Genomic DNA, 10802 nt, shown 5'->3' on the forward strand with positions numbered 1-10802 from the left:
CACAAGTTCTTGAAACAAAAAAGGACAAGAAGCCCAAAACAAAAAGCTAGTTGTTAAAAGATTTGTATTACTATCTCAGCTGGAGGAGACTGGATCTGAGAAAAATGGATTGCCTCTGGTCATGTTAACACTTGGAGACCTCTGCGGAGAGGACATCCTAAGCTGACTGGAAATTACACAGACAGTTGGACTCTCTAGGCATAAGCCTCCAAAAAGCATGAGAATTCCTATCTGTTTGGTGACACATCTGTACTAGAGCTGCTGCCCTCTGCAATGATTCCCCTGGATAACATGGTACAGAAGAGCTGTGTCTTACCACAGCTACATTTTGGTACTTTCAGGTTCCAGTTGTTAATAGCAGTTGATATGGTTGAACTTCAACTCTGAGCAGTCCCTGTGACATTTAGAAGGTGTATTTTATGCATAATTTTGCATTTTACAGAAAGCAAAGTTTCAAAAGACATTGGAAAGAAAACAAAATACATCACAAAGTGATTAATGAAGGTGAGCTTAACAGCTCCTTAAGATGTGTCATGCAGTTTCCAAGGTAGTCTTCTACATTATTTATTCTATCACCTTACTTAGAGAAGAAGATTGGTACATTTAGAGCTTGATTTACAAACATACTTAGGCACCACAGAGGGGTGCTCAGTGTTGCAATTCTGTTTGTATGCACCTGGAGAGGAGCAATTCCTCCGAGGCCACTGCAAAGAACTGTCAAAGGGAGGAAATTGCCTTAAGCTCTACCTCTCTCCTGGACCACTGCACTGAGTCAGAGTTAGCACTTAAAATCTCTAACCCTTCTGCTTCTCTGCTGCTTAGCCCCACCTTTCTTCTTTGCACTGCTCCTTTCTCACAAAACACTGATGGAGAAAGTTTATTCTTTTTTCCTCTATCAACTTCTGAGCAAACACCCTCTGGCATGTGGCAGGTCTGGGGTTACAGCTTGCTTTTGCAAGGGGTTTAAAGCTGTAGCACGCAGCTGAACACTCGAGCCATCAGCCTCCAGGCGCTCCAGGAGAGGACTGCTGTTGACATAGTTCCAGTTTTCAAGAAGCACGTAAAGATTTGCTCATCCGGAGAGAGCACATCTATGTGAGATGTTCTCCCTAATGACAAGAGGTGCCCGCCTCCTCCTGTACTGTATTACACAGTTACTGGAGCCAGGAGTGCTAATGCGGTTGCCTCTTCCCTACCTATAGGCAATAAATTAGAGGTCTTCTCAGTCTCACTCTTGCCCGGTGAGCTGTTAACTTCTGGCAGGAGAATTTCTGCCTACCTTTTGAATTCTGCCAGGTTTTAGCCATGAAGGTAGATGTCTAAATCCTTTGCATGTTTAGGACTCAGTTCTGGGCAGTGGGCTAGGTGCTGTAGGATATTCAGTGCCACGAGAGTTAAGGGGGTATATTGAATACCAGCATTTGGGACTGAGCAAAATTTGGGCACCTGAAGCTCTCTGATGGGACAAGCCTGAGTTGCCTGAGCGATCAGTGACAAGTAGATGTAATTGTTAGCTCAGGCATCAGCTAATCAAACCTTCCCATAAACCCCCAATGTTAAATTTTAACTTGGCTTCAAATGCCTAGAACTCTTGTAATAGGCCATTGCTTGACTTCATTCACAATGAAGTACTTACTGTATATTAAAAAGCCCCTACTAGAATAATTTCAAATCAGTTGGAACAGTACAGGCTTGGGACCCTAATCATTTCAAAACTGAAGAGCTGTTTCAAATTGTAAGAGAAGCAGATCATTTAAATAACTTAGCTCTGCACTCCCTCAGACTTCCAGATTTTCAAGTGCACTTCAGCCTGGAAGTGAATGTGGTATTGGACATAACTGGGTGCAGCACACTTTACAATCAGCAGAGTACAGTTTGGAGAGCATTTGAAGTTAAGCTGAGATTGCTCAGTGCAATGATGCCCAGATTCCCCCATTAACTTTCAGATTGCAACAATCTAACATCTGAGACTCTCCAGTTACTTTAAATCACTTGATTGTTTTAGTAAGGTGGTGCTGGGGTTTTTTATTTTTTTTAAGACTGAATTTTTTTATCACGACAAAACAAAATGTAGCAGTATTTCACCCCTAAAGACAATGTTACATACAGACTTTACCAGCCTTAAAAACTGGGGCAGGGGCCCGGGCTTTGCCCTGAAAGCTAGTTCTATCTGTCATACACAAGGCTGCTATTCTTGTGTTGGAAGACTTCAAAATGCCTTGTATATGACATGGGCATTGAGAGCACAGCCAGTCTGTCCTCAATAGCACTTTCTTCAGCCTTTTGAGGGAGAATGCAGGGCATGTTGATTTATCCGCTCCAGCGCCTTTGGATATATGACATACATCCAGGAAAAAGGATGCCTCTGGGACACAGGGGACGTATATTCTGTATCCTGCATACTTTGGAAATAATGAAAAAGCCTGAGACATTCATGGGACATTTGCTTGAGAAGGGTTAATTCAACCTATTATTATCCTACTAAAGTCTGGACAACTGAAGTTTAGAGGAATAAATTACTGTAATATTTTGTGAATAGTGTCATTTTATATTGAAATTAAACGGTTTGCTTTAGGAAACAAAGAGGAGGTTCTAGCTGTGGAGAAAGAGGGTGATGAATTTGATTTTGATTGGTTTGTCATTATGGCTAAAGAAAGGCAGGTGTTTCAAAGCTGTGGTCATCAACCTGGCTGCGAGAGAGTTTTGTGCCTAGTTTCAGCCATTTGGCAGCTGGACTTGTGCACTGGGACAAAGGTTTCTTTTGCTAGCAGAACTGACTTGGGTAGCCGCACTCCTGCACCCCACATCATCCCCTCAACTGTGCCGGTACAACTTCTGTGATGCCACATGATGAACGAGATCAGGAAACAGATCTGGATGACAGATAAATAACTGGGGGAGGGGAAGGTTAACCTAAATCCCGTGTTCATTTGGTTGCAATGTAACTTCATGAGCAAAGGAGAAAGACAGAGAATGAGTGAAGAAGAGAGAAGGCACATGCATTCATGTGCACATCGTAGCGTTCATTTCTCCAGCAAGTTCAAAATGCCATTATTTTCTAATGATTAAAGTTCACTACATTTGACAGTTGGAACAGAATTATTGCACTTGTATTAATGCTTCTTTCTGTTTTCTTCAAATACATCATACAGTACAAGCAACTCATTTGCCTTTTTTCCCAACAAAATCACACAGTGATTCTTAATCATCTTGTGACTAATACACCACGGGATTCTTTTCTCCTCTTCTGTTTGCAAGTGATGAGCTCCTGCATTTTAGCAGAATTCTTGTTGTTATTCCCTAAGTGCATGACTTTGATACTGTACTATTAAATTTCATCCCATTTCTAAGGGGTCCTCAGGGTCATTCAGTGCTCTCTGTCTTGACAATGCCTTGCAGCTTTTCTCAGTGAATTTCATTAGCATCTATGCAAGGTAGTTAATGAAAGTGTTAAGTAAGATTGTTCACCAGACTGGTCCTTGAGGAACTTCTCTAGTAACTTCTCTGCAGTCCAGTGGTTCCCACTCGCACTCATGGGGTCTCTGGTTCCTCCCCTATAGAGGAAAGATAATTCTCTGGCATTTGAATAGCTCTCCTGGCTAATTAGGCAAATGTTCCCATCTCCTGTGATGACACTGTTTACAAAAGAGGAGATTATGGCTATGTTATTATCAACAATATGCTGCAATTTCCTTTATATAAAATCCTTATTATCTCTGTAAAACATGGGTGGGGGGGTGTCACTTCTGCATTGCTGTTATGTCTGAACGGGTTGTCCTCACATTCTCATTCCTTACGACAGGTAGATCTAGGCCTTCTCCGCTTTGTTTCTGGAATTGGGACCCAAGGAGCCATCTCGAAAGAAACAAAGAAAGAATATTATCTGAAAACATACCGCGTAGATGTCAGCTCCAATGGAGAGGACTGGATTACACTGAAGGAGGGAAACAAGCCTGTTGTAAGTCTTTTCTCTTTTACCTCACTTTGGCCAAGAAATAGGCTATTGAACTGTTTAGTTACTATCAGTTGTTAAAAAAAGAGGAATAAGGTATCATAGGTTTAATCAGCATGATCAGGTTAACAATATCCCAAATCCAAAAGATAGCTATTGTCTCAGTAGTGATGGGCCACAGAAATTGTTTATCCAAAGCCTAGAGCAGGTGAAAAGGGTGCAAGGTGCTGCCCCATCTGTTGTACGCACCAGAATTTGAGTGGTTTGGGTCTTTTCCCTGGAGTGTGCTGCTGTTTCCCAGTTTGCCAGAGATTATCTACATGACCTTGAGGAAAACATTATGGGGAACCTTTTTAAAAATATGTAGATCCCTTATCTACAGTGAAGCTCTGGGTATGCAATGTGTCAGTGCCTCAGCTACCTGTGCACAGCCATGCTGTCTTGCAGGAGTGCTAGCAAGTCATTAGTAGTTCATTAGACTTCCAAGCATCTCAGTGACGGGGGTCATGCAGACAGATAATTAGGCACATCTTTCCATCCTTATAGATTTTTATCACCTTTCCATTTATCAGCGGATTTGCTCTCTGTGACCTCCCAATGAAACAGCTTTAGACACTCATAAGAAAAATCTTCATTATCCGCTACCATGAGCATAAAGCTCATTACTGAGAAGTCAATTCTGCTCCAACTCTCACATGAACAGTCCCAGTGAGGCTGTGCCTCCCTTCCCACCTCGCTCAGGATGTGCCCGGGAGCAGCATCCCCAGAGACTGCCAGGGGCTGATGCAACTGGAAAGGTTTTGTGGTGCCTCCCTTCAAAATAGCTTTTTTGTGACCCTTCTGTGGAGACCCAGAAGAGCTGTGTAATATTAAACTCTATCAGGGTAACCATATCTAGCTCTAAATATTTGGTTACTGGTTTGTCCCTGATTCATCTGTAAGTGCTATGCCAAGTCGACTACACTTATCTAATCAAAATGGTAGCAGTGATTAACACATACATATTTCTTCTTTGAAGCACTCTGTAAAACAATAAAAAATGAATCCTGAAAGCTTCTCTTTGACAGGTGTTATCCTGGTTTTACAGAGAAGGACTTTAGAAGGTCAAATGCCACAATGTGGGCACTGTGTAATAATGTATAAAGGTACAATGACTGACTTGCCCAAAGTCACAAGAGGAGCCAACACTGCGGCTGGTATGAGGCACAGGGTTTCCTGGTTCTGGTTCCCATAATCTGAACAAATGTCTCTTTCAAAATCAGACCATGCCTGATTTTCATTACCAGCTTCAATTTGTAAACTCTCCAAGAATGTATTTTACATGAGTTTCTATTGTACACGCTGTCCTTAATTAGTAAGAACACCTCCTAAACCTGTGTTACTTGTTCAAAGGGTTTATAAAAAAATCAGGTTTCTAAAATGGTAATATTTTGCTGTTGACAAGGACAAGAAAAAGCTACAGTCTTCCTCTGATATTTTTATTCAAATGAAAAGTTAAGGAGACTTGGCTACTGAAGGAACAACAAAAGCAGGCAGCCGCAGATCTCTTCAAGGAAGCCTTACATGAGTGTTGCACTAACCACATATAAGGAGTTGTGTACTTTTGAGAAAAGACTCATTTCCTCTGTCAGATACAGACCTTGAGAAAACTGCAGCAGGTCCTCCCAGAGAAAAAAAGTTGCTGAAAAGAAACGTAGCTCCATTTAAAATCTCTTGCTAGATATGAAACTCCTATATTAAATTACTTGAGGTATAACAGAGCCTGATGAGTTGACAGCTGTGTGCTGCTGGCCTCCACTCCAAATTAGTGCGGTTATTGCAAGTAACAAACAGGAAAGTAGTGTGTGTAAGAAATGGGAGAATCTCCCATAAAAGGAGAGGGGTTTGTATCCATGGAAAACAACAGGAAATTGGACCTCTCTACGTGAGGAAGAAGCAGGAAACTGAATCACCTTCTTTGGACTAGAACGTTGCAAGGTTTCGGCTCTGCTAGGAAGGAGCGCGTCTGCAGGATCCTCAACATGAAAGCACAGCACAATGCTGTCCCTTCTTGTGGAAGTCTCATTGTTTCACCTAATTTGACTGTTAGCCTCAGGGGACACAGAGAAAATCTTAGAGCCTGCTATATATATTTTAAATAGATTTCCATCTCAGTATGCAAGGAGAAAGAAAGTTTGAGTACTTGTTTAAAAGGAAGGTTAACAAAGCAAGGTTTGCATGATACACTCTGCGAAACTCTGAAGCCCAAGGATGGCAAAATAATATATGTTTTTATCCTAACTCCGTGTAGGATTTTTATGTGGTCTAATTGAAATCCAAACCTTTAATTCGGGCGTGAGGTTCTGTAGCTTTTTACATCATTCTACGAGTATACGAAGAGTAAAACTGCCTTAGTGGGGCATTGAGGGATTCTTCCAGGACACGGCAGTCCTTGGGTGACAAAGACCAGTGTACGTCATTCCTGCATATAGATCTGGGCATTAGGAACACTCAAAATAGGCAGGGAGTGGACAGACCCTTGCTGCACTCAGGTGAGCTCCCGCTCTCAAGATGACCCTGAGCTCTCCTGGTCTGCTCTGCAGCGTTATGGTGTGTTATGGGACTCTGCAGGTGGCAAGTATTTTTTAGTGTCATTGAACACCTTACGTCTTCTTTTTTCCTCCCCGAGGAAAGTTTTTCTGTCTGCAAAAATTGTGTTAGGAGTTTAATGAAATAGTTCCCCATGCAAGTCTTCTGTCTCATCCCCCCCCACCAAAATAACCCTGGTTAGACCTTGTATCGTAACTATCTGTAAAACACAGAATTATAAACACCATGTAAGAGAAAGCCTAACAAATATATACTTTTTCTTTCCACACAAAGGTGTTTCAAGGGAATAGCAATCCCACTGAGGTTGTTTACAGACCTTTTGCCAAACCAGTTTTAACACGGTTTGTGCGAATTAGACCTGTGTCTTGGGAAAATGGAGTATCACTGAGATTTGAAGTTTATGGCTGCAAGATAACAGGTAGGTCTTGGGAAGGATTTTAAAACCAAGGGAATTTATTTTGCCTATGCTGTGGGTTTTATTTTTATGAGTGAAATGCATCTTCACTATTTCCACTGTGGTCTACAGCAGTCTACGTTCACTGAATGTAGAAATGTGAAAAAAAACCATAAAGAAAATAAAACACAACAACCCAAACATCCAGTGTTATCTGAATGTTGTTCTGGCATTATCTTTCAGGTGTTCAGCTTTAAGAAGTGAAAAAAAAAAAGGTTTCATTACTTTTCTTGCAATTATTTTACAGGTCCATGCAAAATACCTGAGATACAGAAATATTTTGCAAATTCCCATCTTGTTTTTCCTTCCTAGCCCTTGAGTCCCTCTCCCTCATGCCTTCTATTTGTAGGTAGTTCTCAGCAGGTTTCCCAAGGAATAAATATACATAACTAGGTTTAAGAGCATTGCAAGATACAAACACTTAGATCTGAAGCCTATTCAAGCAACTGGACATATATAGTCAGGTTCCCACTAGTGATCAGTATTGGAATGTAACTCCTTCATATCACACAGTTAACTATGAAAATAATTGTCCAAAGTGCTTTCTGAAATAACAGCAAAAGGCATTCATTATCATCAAAATACTATCTTAAAAAAAAAAACAAGCACAAGCAGGAATTTTTTTAGAAGTCCTTTTTTTCTAGACTTAGGATTTCTATAACTCCTACAAAGTGGAGGCGTTTTTATATGTAAAGTAAAAATACAACAAGTTATAGATTAAAGAAAATGTTTATGATTTAATATTTTTTACAAAGCTGATTTTTCTAAAAAATATCTGGTGTCATTTTATAGCACTTAATACAGTTCATTGGCACTAATTTTTAATAGTTCTAGGGATATTTTTTTTTCCCTTAAGGTGTTTCTTTAGTCTTGAAAATTTTTCTTAGGACTGGTTTCCATACAGCAGGAAAATGAGATCACTGATTATTATGTTATAGAATTCCAGGTCATTCTATGAAATCTTTTCAATTAGATATTTCAAAGGTAATATCAGCGGAACTGCTGTTACATTCTATATTGGAAATCTTCATTTCTTGTTAGCAGCTTTTCCTACTTTTAATTTATATTTACCTGGGACCATAAAAGAAGCAACTATTTAACTTCTGTGTCATTCGAAAAAGCCTGAAAGACCAAAGAAATACAATAGGAAAATCTCAAGTACAGCAATAAATTATATTTTACAGAATGTATAAAAGGTTTCCATTTCCAGTATTACCAAAATTAAGTAATCTGCAACCAGGTTTTGGCTGATTTTGGAAGTTTTCTCTAGAGAAATATTCACAAATTCGGACGTGACCCTGCACTCTTTGCCTTAGCAAGAAGAATAGAAAACAAGAATAGAATAGGATTTTCTGATCCTTTTCATTCCCATCAAGCCAGAAATACTTGTGGTATTTTGGTACTTCCTGCCAAAACTAGGATGTGCAAGTTTGAACAAATGAAAATTATATACAAATCCAGAAAGATTTTGGATATAAGAAAGAAATAAGTAATTGCTTATGACAGTTGACTGACTGATATGTCCTGTTTCTGTTTTGGTGCTTGTTCAGATTAACTATTTGGTTTTTCCTCTGTAGATTATCCTTGCTCTGGGATGCTGGGTATGGTGTCTGGGCTCATTCCTGACTCTCAGATTACTGCATCTACTCAAGTTGATCGAAACTGGATCCCGGAAAATGCTCGCCTCATAACAAGCCGGTCAGGTTGGGCGCTGCCACCAACTACTCATCCGTATACAAACGAATGGCTTCAAATTGACCTTGGTGAAGAAAAAAAAGTGAGGGGCATAATTGTCCAAGGAGGCAAGCACAGAGAAAACAAAGTATTCATGAAAAAATTTAAAATTGGCTACAGCAACAATGGATCAGATTGGAAAATGATCATGGATTCCAGCAAGAAAAAGATAAAGGTAAGGAGGAAAGAACTGCACTAAAAACAAAAGTTGCATTAAAAAAACCCTTGCATTAATTTCTTACACATCTATCTCTGACCTCAGAAAAGGCACACAGCTGGGATGAAGCCAAGCAGGAGGACTGCTAGAGCAGCAACCCTGAAGGGGTGGTGTGGGAGTGGTACCATGCCTGAGGGCAGGAGCTGGCCGTAGCATATTCGCCTCTGTGGCAAAGGTTTTGTTATCCAACAGCTAGTTCAGACTTGATTTCTGACAAGGGTGGTGTGCCTCTGTGGCCCCCAGGTTACTGCAAAATCCCATGCAATGGTAATACGCAACACTGCCAAAAAAGTAGAGGTCCCTCTGCAGTTTTTCTGCTGACACTGAATGAACTTTTTTGAGACACTGAATTACTTTTCCTTTGCTTCTTTTTTGTCTGAGCTGTAGAATGAGAATGCTGTTATTTAACTCCATGGGGTACCTGTTGGATTCCTCAACTGCCTGTAGACTGCTTTGAGAGCTTCACAGGCTCTCTGTAATGGTCTAATCCAAGTCCCTCTGAAAGAAAGTAATGGAGTTTTTGACGTGTTATCCCATCCCAAGTGAAAAGTACTATCATACAGTCACAAGTGAAGCATCTTGGAGGTTGCTTGGGAATAAAGGGCAGCTGGTTCTTAGGTTCAAGCAGAAACTGCAAGACATTTACAGAGGAGGGCCAAATGAATTGCTGGGTTAGATGCTAAGGAAAAGAAAATGAGCATGGCCCAGAAAAGTTTCTGGGAATGTACCTATTTTGTCTTCGAATGTATGCTTTTCAGGACATAAATTGCACTGAGCATTTAGCTTATTTACCCCAAATCCCATTCGTTAAGTCTTCCATCCCATTTTGCTATCGTTGCTCATCAAAAAGTGCGTTTTTGCCTCAAAAAGACACAACTGGTTTTTAGTCCTCCTACCCTATTCCTTGCGGAAACCAGTGGGCACACCATCCTGTTCACAAACTGGTGCTGCAGTACTAGAATGACCAGGGAATCATATACCAAAATGTGTCCTCAAAAGGCAAATTGGTGTGGTGCTTGGCAGATGGGAATCCTGAGAGTTGCTCTGTATCTCATCTGCGTTAGTCTGAAAATCAGATGTAAAAGCTGTTTTGCTATCTAAACTCATCCATTGGACAAACCTGTGTTTCCTTAAAGGAAAAGCTGAGTGGGCCCATGGATGTAGCTTTTCCAGGCACATTTGGTAAATATTGGACTTCATTCTCTCCTGTTTTAATCTCACTGAATATGTCTGCATTTTCTCACTTCTCATCACTTTTCATCATTTGTTTTGGGGATTAAAACTAAATGAATTCAGCCTTTGCAGTCAGCTCCTTTATCTTGATACCATGAGTTTTGACTTCATCATAAAGTGTGAAGAGAGTGTAAATCAACAATGGGATCTAACCATTTTCTTTCTAAAATAGATGTTGTTTTGACATGTACTTCTACACTGTGGCTCAATGAGGGAAAAAAATAATGCCATATGCTTTCAAAGCAGTGCGCCGTCTGCTGCATGGCTTTCTGTTTTCTAATACAAGCGCTTGCCATCATTGTCAGAAGTTAGCAGTTTGACAAGAAAACTAGTGTGCTAACTAACGCACTGAGCCCATCCTCAGCTTTCATCACTACCAGAAATTAACTTTCAAGATTAATGGAACGGGGAGGGCTGGAATTCAAATCTCTTATGGCATAATTATAATCCTTTTCAGAAATTCAAGACATTTAATAAACTTTCTTCTGAAGCACAAGTTTTCTTTAAAGAAAATCAGATAAATCCTATGATTTGGGAGTCTGAGAGATTTAAAATGTTAATACTGGAATGTAGTATTTTTAAATGTAAGTGGAGCTGGATGGGACAGAATGCTATAATGAGTC

At 40.2% G+C, this 10802-nt stretch overlaps 1 protein-coding gene across 1 annotated transcript in view; it reads left to right on the top strand.

Annotated features, from left to right (window-relative positions):
- Positions 1-3802: 3802 nt before the first annotated feature.
- Positions 3803-10802, top strand: part of NRP1 (neuropilin 1) — a gene marked incomplete at its 5' end in the record, with an annotated part of 32375 nt that continues 25375 nt past the window's right edge. The window contains 3 exons of the mRNA XM_009572421.1: positions 3803-3958; positions 6815-6959; positions 8573-8904. Coding sequence (XP_009570716.1) covers positions 3803-3958; positions 6815-6959; positions 8573-8904 — 633 coding nt within the window. The remainder of the gene's footprint in view (positions 3959-6814; positions 6960-8572; positions 8905-10802) is intronic.

The sequence above is a fragment of the Fulmarus glacialis genome, unplaced genomic scaffold (genome assembly GCF_000690835.1).
Source record: "Fulmarus glacialis isolate BGI_N327 unplaced genomic scaffold, ASM69083v1 scaffold8352, whole genome shotgun sequence".
In the NCBI taxonomy this organism is placed as follows: domain Eukaryota; kingdom Metazoa; phylum Chordata; class Aves; order Procellariiformes; family Procellariidae; genus Fulmarus; species Fulmarus glacialis.